The sequence below is a fragment of the Passer montanus genome, unplaced genomic scaffold (assembly GCF_014805655.1).
Source record: "Passer montanus isolate IOZ18808 unplaced genomic scaffold, ASM1480565v1 scaffold18, whole genome shotgun sequence".
NCBI classification, from domain to species: domain Eukaryota; kingdom Metazoa; phylum Chordata; class Aves; order Passeriformes; family Passeridae; genus Passer; species Passer montanus.
Genome location: NW_024365381.1, coordinates 10,518,399 through 10,541,991, shown reverse-complemented (window position 1 = coordinate 10,541,991; position 23,593 = coordinate 10,518,399). Strand labels below are relative to the sequence as shown.

Genomic DNA, 23,593 nt, shown 5'->3' with positions numbered 1-23,593 from the left:
GCCTCTGAAAGCATTGTTTCTCTGTATGTGTGCTTAAAAGAAATTTAAAGCAAACAAAACCACCATCACTGTAACAAATAAACAGATCAATTTATATCCTCAGCTAAAGTACACCAGAATCATTAACATACACCCAATAATTACACCACTCGGTAATTCCAGGCCCAAATTAACCTCTCTTTGATTGCAGAAAAAACTTTCCATGTCCTTTGTCACCGAGTCACACACATTCAACAACGAGTCCATGTTTTCCTTGGTCTTTTTTTTGCTGCAAGCATCCCTATAGAAGCTTTTCTTGTTCCTTTTCACATCCTTCACAGTCACAACTGCCAGCTGAGCTCTGGCTTTCCCATATATTCATCACACAGAGGCAACATTTCCATGGTAATCTTGGGCAGCCCATCCCTGTGTCCGCTTTCTGTTCACTTGCATTTTGCTTGCCAGTTCACACAGGTGGTGACCTCTCAATACTGGCCTCCTGCCACACCTGCTCAACATCTTTTACCTTGATGAGGACCACGTTGCCCTTGTTTACATCTGCATTACAATATCCCATCTTGTTCATTTGCTTCAGCCTTCTCTTTTTGCAATCAGCATCTCACACCCCAAATTCTTTCTTCTCTCTTTGACTTCTGTGCCTTTATACGCTTCCAGGCTACAGCATACAATTTCCAACAAGTTTTGTCTTGGTACCTTTGCTTATACTACATATTGAATGTTATTCTCAAAGATATAAAAAATCAATTACCATTACAAGCAAGTCTCTCCAAGTCAGGATTCTAATAAATGTTTCAAAGTCAAAAAAGAGGCATGAGGAAAGGCATCAACAAAGGATAAAAGCAAATGTAACAGACACCACTAGAGAAGAGGGCTGTCACTGGGGGAAAAAATTTTTATAATTTTTTATGCTTACTTTTCAAAATAGAATAACCCTAAATAATGTCTAGGTTAAAATTAAATTTAATTGGACATGTTTTTTTTTTAAATGTTCATGTCCAAAAATTTTAGATATGGTTTTCACAACTGCAATGAACAAGGTCCTCAGCAGCAAAAAAATCCAAAAACTGCATTTCAGTTTCTTCTGCTGGGAGACAGTCCTATGAAATCCTGAATTCAGGAAGTCTATCACCTTAGATGCCATCAAGAAATCCTTAATGTTTGCTACAGAAGATAGAAAATTGAAGAGCTACCCACAGGAAATAGTTGGCACTCATCTTCCTGTAATACTATATCTGGAAAACTTGTAAGTAAAAATGTATAATTACATGAAATGAACTTCAGCCTACTTTCAAAATTTTCCAGAAGACACTTATATCATCAGCAGTCTTCATTACATAGGAACGAAAATATACCTGAAGAAAACACAGCCACTGTTGCACACATCAGACAAGTAAGTGGTTTCGTGGTTAGTGATATGCATGTTATTGTCTATTTTATTTTGTATATTATTGTATTTAAAATAGTATTTTATACTATGTGATCTGAATCAAGATTATGCTTTCTGTTTTTACTTCACTGCTGTATTGAGATTAAATATAAGAAGGTATTTTACAAATACTTATACTCCAGAGATAACTATTTAGGTTCTATTTACCCAAAAGGAAATACAAAGATTTCCTACACAGAGTTAGTATCAGCTTCCTGCATATTTAACTGAAAGATAGGGCACAAGACAGTTGAAACAATTCTCTCTTATTAATTTTAAATTAATGATGAAATTGTATCTTCTATGTTGTGTCTTATAGTTCTAAAAAACTTGAAATAATATAAAATGAGCAATTCAGAATCCATTCACAGCCTACTACACACACAGATACTCTGAATGTTCTATTGTGGACTGGCCTTTTTTTAATTCCAAGTGAAAAAAACCAAAGTGATCAGAGGAATGGAGAAGGAACTACAAGAACTCAGCCTGTTTCTCCCAGCAGAAATAGCTTCAACTGGATACTATTTCCCTCAACATGCAAATCAAGGATATGAACAGCAAAAGGGAACAGAGCTATTTATGGCAAAGCCAATGCTGGCTCACAATCAAATGAATACAAATCAGCTGAGAATAAATCTATGCCATAAAATCCAACAAACAAAAGGAAGAGCTGCAAGGCCCTGAAAGACCTTCCTATAAGTAGTAACATATCGCACAAACCTACTAGTTTCAGGGGAGGGCTTCTGACTGATCTCCAAAGTGGACTGACATAATCAGTGGCTGATTGGGTTCAACATACTAACAGTATTCTTCCAGTTGTGCTTGGATCAGGCACTACATTGGGATTTAAGAGCTCTCCTAGGTCCTTATCAGAAAAAAAAAAAATAACCCACTTTAAATCCTCATAACTTTTCTTTAAAGTAGGGTAAGAGAAACAAGTAGTTTTAAAGCTCATTCACAATTAATTTAAGTACTAAGCAAAATATAGCTCACAATATTTTTCAAATTAATTACAAAGCACAAACCACTTCTTTCTAAAAACGTTTCAAAGAAGATACAGGATTGCAGGAAGGCATACTCACCACCTTCCATCTTTCTTTGACCAATATTCCCACACTGAGGATGTCAGGCTGATCCCCTCCTCCACTCATTGCAACCTCCTGAGGTGATGGAGCTGCTATGCAAAGTCTGCGTCAGTAGAAACCATCCAGATCCCACGAATGGCTTCCATTTAACCAGTCACTGCAGAAACAGAGAAGAACTCACTGATTAACAGAATAACAAGAAATACAGCAAAAGTTGTGTTTCTCACCCAGCACCTTAGCTATTTTTTGTATCCCACAGTGACTAATGTTGAAATTTTAGTCATTTTCCAGTACATAAAAAAATTCAAGGATAGCCTTCCTTAATTTTCCAACTTGCTCTTTCCCAAATCTCCAATACCAATCTCAATATAGAACTAATGAACTTAAACATTTTCAGAGGTATATTCCACAAGCAGTTTCAAATTGCTGCAAGGCATAATTACATTTAAACTTAATTTTAATAATACTTTTAAAATTAATAACTAATTAAATAATCTAATAATAACTTATTAAATAATTGTTTGATTAATTTATAGTAATATATAACAACATTAAAATAATATTAACCAAAAAATTACAATGTTAAAAATAGATACTTGAATTTCAGTTGCACTGCATACAGACTACTTCACATTTTACAATGTGTTTCACATAGCTAGGATTATTTCTGATTAAATACATCTTAAGTACAATTATCTCAGGCTATAAACAGCTGTCTTTGGTAAGGCAAAAACCCTTTGGTAATTTTGACAGTTTATTTTTTAAAATTTTCTGGTTTTAGCAATCATTGCTGAATTGGATTATAGATAGTATTATAAAAAATTGTACTTTGGAGATTACATATCCATTATGGCTCCCATCAGCAAATACTACAACCAACAAAAAGCTTATTTCAATTCTTTGAGCTTTTCTAGAACTGTGCTTATTGTTATACTGTTGTAATTATACAAATGTAACTCTTTGTATAAGCCCTCTTATCCAAAGACAATACTCTTTGAAAAGTATATTTGCTTTAGGTCATTTCTATGGCTTTCAAAACAGCTTTCACTGCAAGTGAACACTTTCTATGCCTTTCACTGCAAGTGAACATTGCTTCTCTCCCTGAATCAGCACACAAATGATAGGCAAAATTGGTAAAATCATTCTGATTTAAATCAGCAGTATGGCCTTCCATGTGGCTAACTGCCAATCTTACTACTGGGACTAAATTATGCTTTTTTAGTAAACACTCCACTGGTTGAACAACCTGGCTTTTGAAGACAAACATTTGTTTGACACAACAGAAATTGTGGCTGTTTTCCATGTTCTTTGATATTTCTTTTTCATATTATATTTATGCCTTTTTGTTTCAATTGGACATTATGACAGTTGAACCAACTCCAGATAAAACAAATCCCTCAGGAGAAACATTAAGTTGAGGATCTAAATTTACACCCAATGAGAGTGGATTACATGCCCGTAAAGGAGTGTCCATTCAGAATACAGAGCCTAAATTAGTTAATTCAAACAAATGAAGGGAAACCAAATTACAATTGCATATTATGAGTAACAGCATCCATCCTGCAATTTAATCAGGTTGAACTAAACCAATTCAAATTCTACTGGTGATAGTAAATTCTCCCCTGCAGATAAGGTCAAAATTCTAAAAAGAACTAGAGCCATCTATGTGAACCCCTTAGCATTACTAACCACTGACCACACTCACTGTCCTTTCTAACAGGATTACCATAACACAGTCAGGAACAAAGACGAAACAAAACCCCACCAATGAAGGGGGAAAGGTCCATTTCCTAATTACATGCTTAAAGCACATACAGCAGCTTTTCCCCTTTTCCCCATTTTAACTCAAATGTTTGCTTCTCTTTCCACCACCTGCCAGTTACATTGAAGTATGGGTTGATCTTGACAAATAAATTGTAAAATTCTATACTGGGACTTCAAGAGGGTTTATTTTTTCCTGATATGTGCTTAAAACAAATGAAACTATTCATCTCACCAGAGCAAAATCTAAAATTGCAAGTAAGATTTCTGCTGAAGCTTTCAAACTTGAGAAAAATTCATCACCTGTAGGAAAAGCAGATGCTTTATTGAATCAAAGATACGACTGTTCAAAGTTTTTTGTTAATTCTGCTATCACCCTTGACTTGATACTTTTTTTTTAAATATATTTAAATTCACAATTTAAAATCACAACTCTGACAAGTATTTCTGAGAGCTATGCATTTGTGGCTTCTTGAGCAGACTAACAGAGCACCAGCAACTGGCCCAGAGCACAAAGGTCCAACACATACATTCAAAGAACCACCCTGTATTTTTAAGAATTGTTGTAGAAGTACTCTATTACTGCATGTAATATCTGCATGGCCAAGGTAACAAAATCTTCTTTTGTACACAATTCCTCAATCCTATTCTAATGCACTAATTCCTTGTTAACTCTTTCATCATCCTAGATCATTGCAAAGCAACTGTATCTATTCTGTATCATCAAACCCAGGTATTCAAAGCAATAAAACACCAGGACCCATTGAACTGTCATGCCTGGGAGGGGAAAGTTCTTTGGTGAACCCCTGAAGACCAGGTGCTAAGCTCCTCCTGAAGGTTAATAATTAACTGCAAGCATTACAAACATGTTGGAGTCAAATTGAAGAATCCTGTTTTCTTCAATACTTAAGTAAAGCAGAAGAAGGATTCAGTGACAAATTCCAAGGCCAGAAGGCTTGAAATTGGTCCAAACCTTCGCCTGATCGGGCCACTTCATAACTTCAACCACTTTCAGTCAACTAGCACACACTAATATGTAAGAGTCCAAATGTTCTTCACTGCTAATATATTCCAATACGTTTCTTTCCTGACAATAAATATAACTTGCTTTGTTTCAAGGTTTAATGCATTTAATTTTAAACTTTTTACCACACAACTTGGTTACAGTTTTGGTAACCAAATTCAATTTCCAGTAATTTCACTTCATTTAAACATCTGAACATACTTTTTTAACTTCCTGTAAATTAATACATTTAGCTTTAAGCCTTCTTTCATAGCCATGGGTCTTTTATATGGTACTCCTTCAAAACCCCTCTCCTTGTTCCACATTTTTCTTGTGGTATGGACAGCAACACTGAGCTAAACATCCACACTGAATTAGACTCTATCATACCAATTCCTGATACGGAGAAAAGCTTTTCATATTACTTCTTTGTGATAGAAGTCTTATTTCCCTAATTTAAGTCTGAAAATGCTTTATACTTTTGCTAAACCACAACACTATCAGATGCTTATACACCTCCATCCTCACACTCAGGCATTACTACAAGATATGGTTTTTAAAGACCTTATTCACAATGTGATCTAGGCAGAGTTTCATTGCTCTGATGTGTTCCCTGATGGTCTTAACACTGTATAATCTGCAAATCTGTTAATTATTGATGTACTGCAGTGGATAAATATCTTTATATTCCTTACCTAGTAACAGATAACATGTTTTCTAGTAGGTGCAATTTAGATTACAATCACCTTTCCCAAATTTATACAGAAGAAAAGGACATCACTAGAGACTACTACATTTAAAGGACTTTTGGACAGATATAAATATGCATTCTTTGGAGGTGGTTCTCAGGTCAAGATTGAAACTGAAATTTCTCTGAATTTGGAAGGATTTGAATTCAGACTGACTGGCCCATTCCAAATTTCACAGATGAATAAAAGACTCATAAAAGTAAATGTAGTTGCATTTGTATTAGTGAAATACATTGTTTTCAGCATAGCTCTTTAACAGGCTACAATGTTGTTAACAATTTTGCTCCAGCATGTTCTGTATTCTACTGAAGGAGATGAATAATTAATGACACACAGTTAAGGTGCAAGCTTTCCCTTACTCATTCAGCAGATGAATCTTTTAGCAGCGCAGTTTTTTAGGTGGCAGTAAGGCTATTTTCAGCAAAACAAACATCTTTACAATTCTCCTAAAAAAGTAACAGCCACTCTAATCGTGATATATATCATTAAATTCTGTATTCATGAACTCATCAGTTTTCTTACCAGATCAGTTTTTAATTTCAGAGGCACTTTTCAAGATAACACAACTACAATGAAAGACAATTAGCCTTCTGTCAAATTTATTTCCAGGTGAGAGGTCATGGAGTAACTAGGAGAACACAATGAGGATAGACTGTTCCATAACATAAACCTGGGAACTCATTACAGTATAAAACAAGAACAGGTAAAGGAGCATTAGACCTAATATCCAGAATGCTGTACAGACATCCATTATTTAACACCCTTCTAACCACTTTAACTGCTTTTAACTACACATTAGCAAAAGATGAATTTACTCCATCCAAGTACACTAAGAGATTATACAGTATTTGAAAATAACAGTGCAAAATTTCCAGAAAAAAGTCAATCCTTTAATGTAATTTGTGTGCATGTATATAATTCCCTTAGAGATAGCCTAAATTGAAGCCAACCTCTGCTTACCAGCCTTTATAGATGCTTAAATTCAGACCCAAGGCTGAGAAAGTAGCACAGACAATTTTGGCTGAATGGTGGTACGGTAAGTTCCAGGACAAAGCAAGGGAGCACAGACTTCTGTTCTGTAGAAAGGAATACACGCCCTGTTGCCTCCACTATGAAATAGTATCATTTGCTATTAGGAACTCTCTGAGCATACTAGGAGCTCTACCTGCCTGCCTTCAGCTCATTCTAAAAAATAGTACATTAACTGGAATCTACCTAAGATGGTTTCCATTTCTGTATTTTCTATTTTTAAGCAGAGCTTAAGGAACAAAGAACATTTTAAAAGGCCAGCATAAAGAGAAAATCAGGGCAGGAAATGTTTAAAGGTCCTAATTTCACCGCATTTACAGTGAAGTCCACTGTCTTAGAAAGGCTAACAACATGTTGAAATTGTTAATTCTAGGGATAGAAATTATTTAAATGCATCTATTTGAACATCCAAACTAGAAAGCCATCCTACATTTAAACCTGAATATTTTCTAAATACATCCATCGAAAGCTGGCGTTTTGAAAATCATCATTAATCACATCAATGAGAAAACTGAATTTAAAACCTTGACTTAAATTTTCAACTGTACTGGTTGTGAAAAAAATCTTTTTAAAAATTCAACACAGAACCAATGTAATTTTAGGTTTTCCTTTCTCAAGTGCTTGGGTGCCAAAAATACTCATCACCATTTGCAAATTCCAGGTGTGAAAAGCTCCCAACTGCCTTGTGTGCTATTGCCAAAGAGTCTGTATTTCCTTCTGGCAACTTCTGCAGTTGTTATTACAAAGGTGGCAAAATTTTCTCAGTTGGAAGATAGAGTTACAAATATAACGTTTAGTTTCAAGTTTTATTTTAAATATATATATATTTCAAGCTACCACGCTATTTTCAGTTTGCAACAGAATTCAGTACCAAAATATTAGGAAAACCCAAGTAAGTATACTAGTTTGATAAACATTGCCTATCTTTCACTGAACCAACTAATTCATGTAGCAAAACCATACAAGTTTTAGGCACGCAAAACCCTCTTTAAGTTCAAAATAGAATTTACAACTTAAAAATTCAATTGGACTTAAAAGCATTTACAATGAAGTAAACTTCAGTGTTCCTTGATCAGACCAACTGAAATAACTCCATACCTTGCCATAGAGAAAGGACATGACAGGGAGAGATTATATGGTTGTGACACCTATCAGAGAAACAGAATGCAATTTATTACCTTTAGAAAAACAGAAAAATTCAGTCAAGGGAGAATTAGTATGAGTTATATATCAAAAATTCTATTTATTCCATGACATTTTTACCATGGTATTTTTCAGATGCTTGAGATTAATTTCCTAATTTGATCAGTCCCACTAGAGCACAAAGGCTTATGTCAGAAAAAGAGAAAGATTAGAAGTTAGCTGTAGGGAACAGGGAAGGGCTGGACAACTGTGCTGCTTTCAACTGAAACCAGTTGTTAACTTCAACCTCAGGTGCAAAGCCTGTAACACTACTGTGAAAACCTAACCCTTGGGGAAGTGAAATTCATTCTCAATTTTTTTCCCACAACTCCGAGTGAGTCCAAATCAAAAAGAGGATTGTGCAACATTATTAATTACTCAAAAATTAAATTTAAAATCCTTAAAGTGTCACTTGTTTAAAAAAAAAAAAAAGCTGTATTTCTGTGTCTTAGATTCAAAAATACTGCTGTGGTATTAACAACAAACTTAAATAGAGCTAGAACCATGGATTTTTGCTAAAAAAATTTGTTTTACTTCTCAAGTCTTCTTCAAAGAAACTTGAAAATGAAAAGTCAGTTCTGTAATTACCTTAATTATACAAGGTTTTACAATAATTTTTTAAGAACCTAGGAAAATTTTTATTGTAGGAAAGTGGTAGTGAAGTGTGGTTTTGAACAAAGACAGCTTGAAGTCAAACAATTAAGATATTTTAAACCGTGGCACAGTGTTATAATATCAAACTACTTCCAGTCTGGACTTATCAGCAAAATTAAAATCTTTGCTTCCAGTTTTTTGAAATGTTGGAATAGTAAATCATCCTCTTAGGACAAACTCAGAATATTAATAGTTCACCATTTATATTCCAAGGAATAACATAAATTGATCTTTTAAGATGCTCCAAACTATTGACCTTTTGACTAGTACTATATATTATTTTATAATTCCATTTTCTCAGAAAGGAAAAATATAAATGCCCAGCACATGCATACAACACACAACTAGAAGAGACAAGAAGGCAAGCAGTACATTGCTCTGAAGAACTTCTTCCAATGCCTACAAAACTTTTCAGAGTAGATACACAGCAATTTACAGAGGAGAGCTGCTGCTAAGGGCGGTGCGAGAATGATGCAAGGGAATATACACAGCTAAATGCTTAATCCAAACAACTAAAGTTTAGGGCAAACTCTAATTATAAATGGGAATAACACTTAACTTTTTGCAAAGTACAAGAAAATTGGCAGAGAAACTTTGATGAGACATTCAGATAGCATGTGAATAGCAAAATGTTGTCTGCACTGACAGCATCCAAGTGATCAAGAGGGCTGCCAGTGGCACAGAAGCAGCCCAGCTGGCAGCCACATGACTGCTCTCACAGCACTGTGCTCAGCCTGCAGCACCAGCCATGAAGTGACCTGGACTCACTAACAAAACCTGAGCATTCTCTTGAAATATCAGTGTATAAAGCACATCACAAAGACAGGGTGAGTGAAGCCTGACAGCTTGCTAAGCAGAACAGGAGAAAGAACAGAGGAAAATATCTTTTTTCAGTCTGTAATGTCTGATCTCTTAGCATCCTTATCTTTAGAGCACGTAACTAAATCTGCTGCAGTATTGTGATAAAGAGAGGGCACTGGCTGTGAGTAGATAGGTGTGCCATCTCCTTAAATACAGCTATTAAATAAGGCTCTTCTTTTCACTAATCTGAAATGAGGACAGCAACTACTACACCAAGCAGGATGATTCCAAAAGAGCCTAGCTGACAGGACAATGGAACATGAGGGAGTCCACACAGTGCAGGACATCAACCAAACTCTGACAGGCCTCCTCAGTGAGGGGAACATACACCCATCCTGCCACACAACACAGCAATCCCTGACAGAGGTAAGGAGGACAGACACACCAATACATTACAGTTTATGCAGTAACGCCTCAGTTGTTCAATGAGAACTGTACTTTTCAGCAGCAGATAAAGAATGCTAAAAAAGTCAGGCACAAAGAAAAGATGAAAAACCACAGTGACGCTCATGCCAAGACCAACTCAACACTGCTGTCAACACCCCTTGCACCAGAGGGTAGGACCCAGCCACATAAGTGGGTCCTTATGCACTGCCAAATGACAGGAGAGGTGGGAAATGGCTTGGTGCCTGGCTTTGGTGAAGGAAAGTGGCACTAAGGCAGGTGAATAAACAGATGATATACTGCCAGCAGAGCAGCACAAGTTACTACTTCATCTTCAGTTTGGCATGGCTGTAGAGAGATGTTCTGTACAGTGCCAGGAAGTCTCTCTTGTTCACAGAATATTCCACAATGATCACATGGGCTGAGGCAACATCAAATCTACAAGTACAATACACAACAACAAAGGAGATGGGCATATCTCATCTAAGACTACCTAACCAGTTTGTCCCTAAAAAATATTGGTGCTGGAAACTACAAAGGAAGAGGAGTTTCAGTCAACAATGTGGCTTGGTCACAGTATGCACTTGTTTTACAGCTGCAGTTGAAGGTGGTTTCAAGCAACAGTGACTGAAACTTGAGCTCCTCATCCAAGGTCCTTCAAGGTTTGAAATGGATGACAGGTATTAAAGAACCAAAATGGAACTTTGGCCAAGGTATTTAAAGTTGGCACAAATCCAAAAATAACAGCTTAATTTGCAGCAGAAAAAAAAATTAGGTTAGACAGGAGAAAAGCAGATAGCATGGACAGCTAATCAGAAGAGGAGACAGGCTGCAGCAGTCCAAAGATCCACCGAGTCCAATCTTCTGTCCCTGACTATTGCCAGCAGCTGATGTCTAGAGAAAAATACAAAGGCACACAAAGCATATGATTACCCTTGCCAGAATATTTTCTGGGGATATAGCAAGCTGGAACACAAAACACAGAGTGCTAAGGATGGTATTTAAGAATTTTTTTGTCTCCAAGTTCATCAGAACTTTTCTGAACCAGGAAAACTTTACCACCCATAACACTCATAAAGAAAATGGTTACCTAATTCCATGCTGTGGGAACCACATCTTTGTTTTCAGTTTGTCTTTTGCTAGTCACATTTGAGGTTCATTAACCCTTGCACAGAAGGCAGTGTATGGTTGTTACCTGTTCACCTTTCAGTCCTACATAGGGAATACACCCCTACCATATGCCCCCTCATTTACCTCTTCAACTGTTTGGTCTTTCACTGATTTTGATTATCACCTGTGTGCTTTTTCCAGTTCTATTACATCCCCTCTGAGATGTGGAGACCAGCATTGTTAGTAAGCACTAACCTGTTATTTTCACAGAACTGGCAAGACGACATTCAAAAGAATGAAGTTCATCGCTGTAAATTTTTAACTTATTTATCCTATGTGAACTGCTTTATGATAATTTTCATTCATCATTACCTCACAGTAGCAAAGTCTTTCTTCAGTTGTTCCATCTTCATATCTGCTAATTTTAATACTCTTGTATCACCAGACTATGTAATTTCAGTATTTGCATCTTGTCTAGATCATCTGTAAATATACAGTACAGCACACAGAGCTACCCTTTTTAGGCTGATGAGTTATCATTTATTAAGATCAATATTTTCACTCAGGTTCCATTAAAAAATATTTTTGCACAAAGTGTTCACATATAGAAAACCTGACTCATCATCTTCCATCTGGATCATTAACAGCTCTGCTTTCAAATTTGGAATGGATTCCTTGGGTACCTAAACACAATGCTCCCTCAAAAGAAGGGGCCAGACTGGATGGGGCCTTGAACAACCTGGCAACCATGGCAGGAGCTGGATCTAGATGATCTTTAAAGTTCCAATCCAAACTATTAAATGGACAATTCAGACAAACTGCTGGGTGACTTCATGGTACTGTATGACCAGGAGATAAAAAAGCAAATGAGGCTCTGTGCAGGTACATATAAAATTATGTATATTAGAAAAGCAATAACTAACTGTTATTAAATATATTAACATATCCTAACTGTTCATCAAACACATGAGAATCTGTTAGCAATCAAGATCTTGTTATTATAAGAAATAAGAAATCTTGTAAGTAAATGTTGCGTAAGAAAATATGGCAACTCAATGCTAAATAGCAGCCAAAAAAATAAAATCTTAGGAATTTACACAAAGAAGACAACAGCATGAAGATCATGTATATATCCATGGTTCACTAATATATTGAGTATTGTATACAATAGCCCTTCCTATCTCAAAAAAAAAAAAAAAAAAAAAAAGATGATCAGGGATACAGACGAGTTTCCACACAAAGTAATGACTTACAATTTTTTTTCAAGGAATGATGGGAAGTAGAGAGAGGTACTTGACAGAGGTCTACAAAATTATTAGGGACATGCAGAGTCTAGCTAGGAATCAGCTATTTATGATGTCATTTAATAAATGAAGAAAAAAAAAAAAGGTCAGCAGGAGCCAGACTCAGAGAAAACTAATCTGTGCAACTTCTTGCAAAAGGGTACTGTGAATACTAAAACTTTACAATGGTTCAAGTGAACAACAGTCAACTACATGAAAAAGAAAACTACTGTGGGTTACTGAAAATACATATTAAGTATATTTAGTGCAGAAAGTCCCTTTACTAAAAAAATAGAAAAGAACTAGAGGGAAGTATAATTTATATTATCTGTGGTTTTGTACTTTTCCTTAGGCATCCACATATGACTACTGTTGAATACAGATCTTTACTCTAGAATTTTACATTCATACATTATGTTTGGGAAGATGGAGAGAGGACAGAGAAATTATGCTCCCTGCAACAACATAAACTCAAATTATTTGAACTGATGAGATGCAACTCAAAATATTGTGCATAATTTTCTGTCAGTTACTTGAAAGAAGCTACCACCCTAAAACTGTTGACTAGCTAGCTGTTGTGGGAATGGCATCATAAAGCAAAACAATTCAACTCAAGTAAACTCTTCTTTTCTGGCACTTATGTGAAGTTATTTTGAAAAAAAATATTATAAACACTCAGGAACTCCAAATACCATTTGTTCTATCACTTCAATTTCTATTTTACACATGTTCTCCCTTCCACTTTGTGTTGGGTTTAGTGCTGACTCAGTGTTTCCATACAGATTTTCTTCCCTCTACTTAACTTGAGAAAATACTTAGAAATGCCTCTAATCTTTATACTTGAATAATTTGATAGCTTGAATGCAGAGAACCAATATATTAATACACACTTCCTAACCTCAAGACTAGCTCCATCGTAATAAAGTTGGTGTAAACATGCAGGGTCAGATTTTTGACAATGAAAATTCACAGAACACATTTTAAATCACCAACAGTCAGATACAGTTTGAATAGAAAGAAAACTTTAATGTAAAAACTGATTGTTACTTCTGGCAGCTGCAAAACAAATGACAGCAATTTTTATGTAGGTGACAGGACAAAAATTTTAGACTGCTAAATGCCTGAGCTTCAAGAGAAACAAACATATAAAAACCCACAACAAATTTTGTAGATTTTTGTATCTACTTTGTTACTTCAAGGAACTCTCAATAACTTGTTTCATTTACAAAAAAAAATTAAATGTCTTATGAGTAGCCATAAACAATTGCTGTAAAAGAACTGGAAAGACTTATGACTCTCTTTCCATAAATAAGTTAATATGTAAAACTGATGAAAAAAGGACAAGAATTTCCATAATTTTGTTGCCACTTGATATAATAGTCACATCTCTTAATATTCTTTTCACTTTTCTAAATGGTTTTGGTTGGGTATTCCTGAACACAATTTCCTAAGGAATCTCTGAATTTTAACTAAATTCTAGTATTTTCTACCTTTCCTATAGAAAACTCATTACAGGCAAATTCTGACTACATCCAATACCACGGAAGCTTGCTTTGTTTTGGATTAAGGCACTTTTTTCCCTCATTTCATTCAGCACATATACACCTATTTATGACATGGCACTATTTGCATACAAGAAAGAAGTCTACAAAGATTTCTACATTGTTTGCTAGAGAAGTGATCACACAATTTTAGTGACACAGAACTTCCCTCCCCAAGGAGATTAGGCTTTTACCACATCATTAAATATTTAAAACCATACAAGACCCTACAGCATGCAGAAAAAACAGGGCAGAAGTATGCTTTTTAATCTATATGTTGGTCACTATCAGTTGTCAAGGCTGACAAAAGAACAATCTGTTCCTGGAAATTTTGTTGAGCTGGTAGCTGGTGATGGAAACAAGAGAAGAGATTCAAGTTTCAGGTGCATTTTCAGAAGTTTTATTTAAGTGTTGATGGCTGCAGTATTGAATTGCAAAGTGTTTTTAATTTACTTCCATCCAATAGCTTTGCTTCAGTCTGGCAGCTAGTAAATAAGATTTCAATAACCACTAACAATTTTAAAGCTGAAAATTAAGAAAAAAGTATGAGAGAGGCTTACATTTACTTCTAAAACAAAAAAAAACCACTCATGGATACAGCAATAGTCTTATTCTCAAAATGTTAAAATAGTTCAATCCACCAGCTAGAGATTTCTTTCTTTGTGTGCGTGTGAACTAAAATTGCTATGCATATGGTGATGCATAAGAAATGAAGCAAGTTTATCAAAACATGCCACAGATTTAAAAAGAAAAATCATGGGAATTACTTCTCTTCATCACATTTAGACTATAACATACAATTCACACACGAAGCCTAAATAAATAAACAAATGCTCTGGTTTTGCCTTTAATACATCTACAGCTGCCTCCTTCAGGTTCCCTTACATTTCAGTTCCAACACTCTGCTCTAGCCTTTTGTCTTCACACTACACAGAACAGCAGCCATGTCAAGAAATCCCAGCTCTTGCCTGAGAGCCAAGCAACACAGCAGAAGGGTATCCAAACCTCTCACCAGAAAGGGCCTGAGGAAAAGGAATTAAATGGGAAAAAGGGAGAGAAGGAGGAAGGTGCTACATGTTCTAACACCTTCATGCTTCTCTCACATTTCTTGTTTCTACTTCCTCATAATTGCTGAGGTGGCCATCAAAGAGCTTCTCTCTGTTCAAGATCCTCAGGTATAACTGCATCAAAGCAAAAATTAGTTCAGGGAATCAGAAACATAGATTATTTATAATACTGCTACACTAACATACTTTTTAATAAAGAATACAACATAACACATCTTTTAATACATATCTATATATATACATTATACATAGGTGTGTGTTTTATGATATACACATATATGCTTACATTATTTACATATTTATTCCATGTACACTACATATATTTTTTACAGAAATACAGAACTTTGTGATTGTAAGAATGAGGATTTATGTCTTCAACCATAACTACTTACAAAAGATGGCAGCAAATTTGGCAATGTAGCTACATATAGATTCAAATTAATATGGCCTAACACTTACCAAATGGGTATGATATTTTTAAAAGTGAATTACTAAAGTAATGGGAGAGGGATATGTTTAATAACAATCATTTAAACCAGTGCTATCACTGGTCATCTTTACAATACTTATTAAAAAAAAAAAAAAGTGGTGTGGATAAAAAGACAGAACACAGGAATCTGTGGGTCATGGAGGAAGAAAATTAAAGTAATATCTGCAATAAGCTGGAAGTTGTTTATAGATGTTAAGTGTTACTTTCCAGATTCATCTTTGGAGGCTGTTCTATAGGATTCTCTTGAGGTGCTTTGTGAAAGTTGTTAAGCTACAGGTAGAATAATGTTTTTTGCCTTTTATACACTGTCTGAAAAGTCACCATAATGCACGGTGATCAGTTATAGAAGTGCACTGGCAAAGGTTTATATCCCTTGCTTGTGGATGGTATTTGTGCATTTGGTATAAGTTGGACAGCAAAGAATCTGGTCCCAGTGATGAATTTAGCATGACTGGAGATGTTAAAAAGCTATGGCTCAGGGAAAACTTCCACAGTAGACTTTTTTTGTCTGATATAAGCAGCAAAGGCATATAGGTTATCTGTGCCAGTGCCAGGATACAGTGATAGGAGAAAACGAGACGCTGCTGCCGGTGGCAGCCCCCTCCCAGCCCCGAAGGCCTGCGGCGCCCTCCGGCCGCCGGGGCAGCGCTCAGCACCCTGGCCAGCTCCGGGCGGGCACGGCCCCGAGCCGCGCCACGCCTCCGCAGGTGACAGCGAGAGCCCACCACGTCACACGGGCTGCGGAGGACGCGTTTGAATAACTTGTACCTCAATAGGAATTTTCAAGGAGATCTCTGATTTAAAGGTTCCTGAAATATAGAACACTCCAGAAGGTAACTGATGTTAAAGTTTGGAAAGGATTAATGAAACTACTTTGGTATCTATGGGCCATCAGCTCGATATCAATTCCAGACAAATAAGGGAACTTGACTAACAAAGAACTAAAGGAAGACACTACAGCTACGGCCATTTAATTACGTTCTTCCTCCTAGCAAACTAACTTTTTACTATGGCATTACAAATTTGGCCTATAAGCATAATACTTACTATGGAACTTCTACTTCTGTAAGATATCTAAGTTTATACCATACAGTACAGTCTCTTTCTGCCAGAAAATCAATAGATCATATATTAAATAGGAGGTCCCAAAATATAACTATAAGTGAACTGAACAAATATCTCTCTAATTACTCCCATAGGAATCAATTTCCTACTTAATACTGAAACATTTTCTACTCAGGAAAAAATTATAAAGTTTGTAGTTGATACTGAGATCAGGAAGTGATAAAGAACAAATGGCATCAACAGGTTTCACAGATGGCAATCAAACTACACACATGCCAACTTAGATAAAAAGAAGACATTATCCATCAAGGGCCAAAGGATACATGGAAACATCACCTAGCAAGATGCAGTAATTCATTACTTCTGATATATGTATTTGCTGGAGTAGTAAAGTTATGAGAAGTATGGATGAACAGGCAAATAAATACTAAGAGAGAGAGAGATCATAATACCTCTCTATCCTCATTGTGGGATTGCTGCTACAATATTATATCCCATTCTGGTGTCCAAAATTATGAAGCTGAGTTCCTTCAGATTATCTAATAGAAATTGCTTTAGTCAAGGAAATTGCAAAAGATCTTCATGCTGACACACAAACCTTACAAATAAAAGGTCAAATCTTTAGATTCCTTAAATGCATACAAATATCTCTAAGATCTTTAACTTTCATTAATAAAGATACTCTACTAATAAAATATTTCATTAACTCTTTCAGTGGATTCCTCATTACTGACAATTCTTAAAAGACAGCACAATGATTTTCTACACTATATACTCTTATTCAACTACTGCTAACACACATAATTCAGAGAAGTCCAAGGGAAGCTGGTTTTACACATAAAGTTAGCCTCAATAATCACAACAATTCCTTTGGTCTTCACACAGTCAGATTGATTAAAGTGATGAGGCTTTGGTCTTTGAAAGTTAATTATACAAGCATATTTCATTATGAAAATACAATTATCCTAGGCATATTTAGTTTGCTGGGACTGTCTTAAGTTCAGAAAAAACATTCCAGGGATGACGTGAAAAAATAAGACATGGCAGAATGATGAGGCAAGAAAATCAGTAAATTTATGTATTACAAACAAGGAGGTCAAGAGACTCAAAAAATTATTAGAATTTCCTGCACATCAGAAGAGTGAACAGTGCAAAATCAGGTTTTAACTATCTTCCAAACAAATGTACAATTATTCCTAAAAACAAAAGGGCAAAGTTTCTCAGAAACCTTTACAGGTTTCCAGTTTACCCCTTACTTAAATAGTAAAAAAAGCATTGCATAACAGTTAGGAAATATTGGCTGTATGTAAATAAAGACATTAAATTCCTAATCTCTCCAAATTAAAGCCTAGGCTACAAAAATAATCCTGGTTGTATTGTTGACCTATAACCTGCCATATTTGTATATTTTAAATGTTTGAATGCTTGATCTATAAAAATAATTTGTCTAGAACTAGAAATTTTACTTCATATTGACTGAGAGGTGATTTAATTTTGTAGATATGGAAACAGTTACACATTACACCATTATGGCAAAGTGTAATAACCCTACATTGATAACACTATTCTTTAAGTTCTTGAATTTACATGAAGGAAATACAATTCTATCTATGGTGGTTTTTTTAAACACCAACAGTTATTGCATTTGCTTGAAGCATATTCAGTTTTAAACTATGGTGAGATACTTCTGCATTTTAAAATTATTATTTAAACAACAACTAATTTCAACTCTATAAGAGCATAATGTAGATTTACAATCATATGGCAAGCAGGGTCATGAGATTTCTACTGAGAAACAGGAAACATTCAATATGGGTGAAATCTGCGTACGGTTGGGTTTTTTTTTAGTCATACCAGAAGCTAGAATAGAAATAATACAGTTAAGAGTAGTAATAACTACATTCTTATTTATTAAGACCAAGACTCAGCTTTTATGTGTTTCAGAGTAAGAAGTATAAAAGCACTTTATAATATGCTAAATATGACCACATCTACTGCATGGTTACTCATATGTCAGCCACAGTCCTGATTCAGACCATAAATCAATTCTGTTCAAACCTTTACTTCAGGAAAAAGAAATATTTCAGTGAGCAGGGCCTCACAATAGAATTGAAGTATTAACTGCCAGCTCCAACAAGCCAGACGAAGTACAGCTGCTCCCTGATTACAAGAGGAAAATTGACTGATCAAGGAAAGATATGTACAGAAGCACTGCCACATGACTGAGGTATCCTGGGTTCAGAATTAATGAAATATATCAGAACAACAGGAAGAAATGTCCAGCCTGAAATTAGCATGTTGCCCAAATTTCCTTCAAATTAACAGAGAAGAAAGTGCATCATCACCTCAAAGCAGCCTTTCCCGTAAACTGCACCTCTTTCTCTTGTGTCCTCCCTGAACCGACAATAGGCAGGAAAACCTGTCAGCTGAGCACACAGGCTACAGAAAATGAAAGGATCTGGTTATGCCTATCTCAGCTATGCATGCAGGGTGAAGTTGCACACAACAGCATGACCTAGCAAGAGTTACAAACAGATATCAGCCAAAAAACAATACAAACAACTCAGTTTTTATAATCATTCTCTGCCAAGTTAGTGAGTTGACTCAGTGTAGCTCAGAGATCAATGGGCACTAGAAGAGGCTCAGGCAGAGAATATAATTTTCATTTGAAAGCAGTAGCCAATTGTTAGACTGGTTTAACAATAATGTGCACTTTCATCTGCAGGAGCTAACGTGAAAAATATTCTTATATCTATGTACATCCATAAATAAATAACAAGTATCACCAGACAGCCAATAACAGAGCTTCTTTCCCACACACATCTCCTTCACTGTAGGAGGGGTAACCTTTACTGGGGTTTGCTCCTCAGCTTCAGCATCAATTTGTTGGTTCTTGGCTGGTCAAGACAAGACTGACTGGCTTAGCCAGCACGTTGCTCCACAAGACCAGTCAATCCTTTCTTCACACTAATCTATCCTGTGATTCTTTAAAGGTTTTTCTCTAACCAGATTAATTATTCAACAGGCTTCCTCACTGGATACACTGTCTTGCTCAAAACTGTAGAACTGTAATTTCACCCAAAACCATCATGAATATCACAATAATCTCTAGATCTTAATGAAAAAACACAAAATGTCACACAGAAAAAGAACAGTGATCCAATGTCAATTCTTCTTTAACTCAGAGTGCAACATGACAAGTTTGTTCTAGGCTGACTTGACTCAGGGAATTATACTTTGATTTTATTTATAGACTACTGCAGATGGAAAATCAAAGCATCACATATGAACAGAGGATTCAATTCAATCAAACTCAAGGAACAGCACAGTCATTCTTTGTCTGATACATTTTCTATCAGTTGATAATGCCCATTCTAGATCTATTAAACTCAAGACACTGATAAATGAAAGACAAGAAAATAATTATTTCAAGGCAGCATATAACTCAAGAATACAAATACATTCTAAAAAGTCACCAGTTTGATGCTGAAAAGTATATTCTATTTACAGATCACTGCCTCCCTTTTTTTTTAATTCTTCAACACTGCAAAGCTAGAGTCATACTTCATATGCTCAAAGTCACACTGCTTGCCACGAGTGGCATTTGAAGCATTACTATGGCAACAAGTAAATTTGACAGCTACAAGACACATCCTGCTGATACACCACGTAACCAAGCAATCTAATTCTTACTATGTTGAACAACATTGTATCAAATAAGTGTTGTTAAAACCCTCACAAAATGTTAGTACTCTAAGACAGAGCATGACAGAAGCAACAAATACTATCTGAGAATGATCTGGGAAGTGACAGAGAGCAGAACGAACACCCTCTCAGAATCAATAAGCAGCTGCTGACTGAAGACAACTCCCAACTACTAAAAAAACACAAGCTCTGAAAGGCAAGATCCCTCCTAACTGCAGATGAGTCTGGCGGAACAAATTTTGGATAATTTCAGTTGTGAGAAGTGTATCAAAAACATAATAAAATTATTTCTGTACAAACAGACCAGGATGACACAAAACCTGATTCTTTACATTATTCTGCGTGTGAGCTCCACATTAGTAACCTGTCCCTGCAACAAGTAACAAGTCCCTTTGCAACATCCAGACAGAAAAAGATGGCTACATATTAAAGAGACATGACATCCTCCACAAGCTCTCAAAGCAACTTCAGCATATTTAACTCTTCCTTTATACGTCAGACAGCTTTGTACTGGAAAGAAAATTACTCTCCTTATCAGTACCATCAGTGACCTGGCAAACTTCATCCATGAAAGAGGCCTTCAACTCTTCCAACTACTACTTGCACTGAAATGCAAGGCTAAGCTACATACACACATTTCTCCAAAAGGAAGAATAAGCAGATAGAGTTCCTCATCAGTGCAATTCTCAATGATTAATCTCTTCAGACAAAAAGCAACAACATGAAATAACATTTGAGTGATGCAATTCTGTGATGAAAAGTTCTCAAACACATAGGCCAAGAACTACAGAAAAACATGCCTGAACATAACAATAAAAATATTGTTAATTTTTTCACAAAATAGTTTTGTTAAAAACACTCAAGACTTCTTTGGTTTATCAATTTGCCTTCCTTTCCTCACTCCTCTCAAATTAAATCTTTCCCTTCTCCCCAAAAACCTTCTCACATTTTCCAGAATTCATCTCTATTAATTGAAAAATAATTTTGAAAAATAACTGTTCAAAAGTCATGACTTATACAACATCTCAAAAATCAGAAAAAGAATTCTCAACCAGATCAAGAGGTGAAGTCAGAAGGCCAGATTTTATTGCTTGAATTTTCCACTACTTAGGTTTCAAGACTAGTGACCTATAAGCTCATACAGAGCATGATAGACTATAAATTCAAATGGCTAAAAATGGCATCTCAATTTCACGAGCAGCTTTAAAAAAATCCAAGTTACTAGATTCCCTCAAAAGAACACTACAAAACACCTAGCACTGAAGCAAGGAGAGGGGAGCATTCTGACTCTAAAATTTAAATAAATAAATAAAGTTGTAAAGGATAAGTAAAGATTGGATGAAATTTTCAAAAAAGTTATTATGAAAGAACATACAAGATATAGTTACTAAAATAGATAGTACATTAGATAGTACCCAGTATTTCTAACAAAAAGAGGGAAGCCAACTTCCCTCTTTTATTCTGCAACTGCATGACAGAGTACATAGTACAAGCATTAGAGCAGTCCACTTGTGCGTGGAGAGCAGAAAAATGAAACTGCTCCATTTAGCTGTACTCTCTTATCCAACTGAAATAGCTTGTATCTCCACTTCTAAAAATTAACATGTTTAATTCCCACTTAAGTACCCTAGATACTACACTCTTAAACAGAAAAAAAAAGCGCCAAGTAAAAGATTTGAGAAAGTTTCTTTCACCCTAATCCTGAACTAGAAGACAAGCTCATAACAAAAAAATTTCAAACACACATGACCTGTAGCTCTTGAATTCCTTAAGATAAACCTTGTATTTTGACAATTTTGCATGTTTTAATTCTTGCCCACCAATGCTTTAACAATTGGCCCTTCAGACTGATCTGCTAGATCCATGGCACAACTCGCTGCTCTGAGAGATCACTCAAAGGAAGCTCAGGTTTCTTGAGGTGAGAGTGTTTTTGCAGAATGAGGGAGGAAGGACAGTGGCTGGTCCGTGTACCACAGTGCATCCCTGGGAGACCACGACAAATCCTGGGGTCTAGTACTGAAAAGGCAGCTGTTTCTCCTCCCCTGCAGCCTAACACAAAGGCTTTGTGTAGTGCTTCCCCAGAGAAAAAGAAACAGACAAGGCAAGACACAGGAATACACAGAAACTGTCAATTTCCTTTGTAAAGTACCAATTCATTCCCACTAGATAAACAAGCCCTTACTAAAACAGAAAGCACAGTAGTATATTAATATAAGATACACTGCAACTTCACACACTAAACAGATGCTTAACCTTCTGTACACAAATATCTAGCACTGGTAGAAACTGATCATTTAGAAGCCAGTTTTGAACAAGGAAAGCCCTACTCATATCTCTCATCTGTCATGCTCAAAAATCTCCTTGATATAATCAGGCAGATTGAGAAAAGCCTCACTGGAATTTGTGATGTTAGAAGTGTCAGAGCCTGCAGTACGCAGCAGCAGCACGGTGACCACACTGAACAGAAGCGACGTCACGATATCCCAGTGGCTCAATTTGTTCTTCTCATTCTAACCTCATCCTTCCCAAACAGGAAGTTTAAAAAGATGCTGAGCTTCAAGTAAATAATGGTTCATCAGGAATGTATCAGAGAAGAACAAAGTATTTTTTAGGGATAATTGGTTCCATCTTTACGTTTTTTAAACTGTATCTTGATGCACTGTTTTCAAAATAACTTTTGACAAATGACTACTCATACTATTGCAGTCAAACTTTCCTATATATAATTTCATTGACAGGCCAAACAAATGTTAACACGTATACCTCTGGTTTAACAAGTTAAGAAAGTTTAACATAATTCACTCTCTCGGTAAAGCAAATGAATCATCATCAGAAAGTATTCAGGACAATATTAACAAAAAATAAAAATGCTGGTTATCTTTGTATCATGAACTCATACAATAAAGGCTTCAAAAAATATTACCACAAGAGCAGCAAAATAAGTCCTAACCTTTTGTTTTCTCAGCTAAAATGAGCTAACATACCTACAAGCATAGCTAGCATGTGTTCAACAGAGGCATGGCATTAACTACACAGAATGCATTTTGAAAATCTACTCATTTTTTCCAGAACCACCACACAGAAACTAACCACTTACTTCAAGGCTAACAAGATACTGAAATAAATAGAGCATGATTTATTTTAACGCTTTGAACATTCCTGCAATATAGTTTACTAATTCAGAACGTTTAAGCTGAA

The 23,593-nt window shown here is 35.7% G+C and overlaps 1 protein-coding gene across 3 annotated transcripts in view; it reads right to left on the bottom strand.

Annotated features, from left to right (window-relative positions):
* Positions 1–23,593, bottom strand: part of TTBK2 (tau tubulin kinase 2) — an 81,755-nt gene that overhangs the window by 57,038 nt on the left and 1,124 nt on the right. For all 3 annotated transcript variants that reach the window (XM_039705111.1, XM_039705110.1, XM_039705112.1), the window contains one exon: positions 2,509–2,668. In XM_039705111.1, coding sequence (XP_039561045.1) covers positions 2,509–2,577 — 69 coding nt within the window. In that variant the 5' untranslated portion in view covers positions 2,578–2,668. The remainder of the gene's footprint in view (positions 1–2,508; positions 2,669–23,593) is intronic.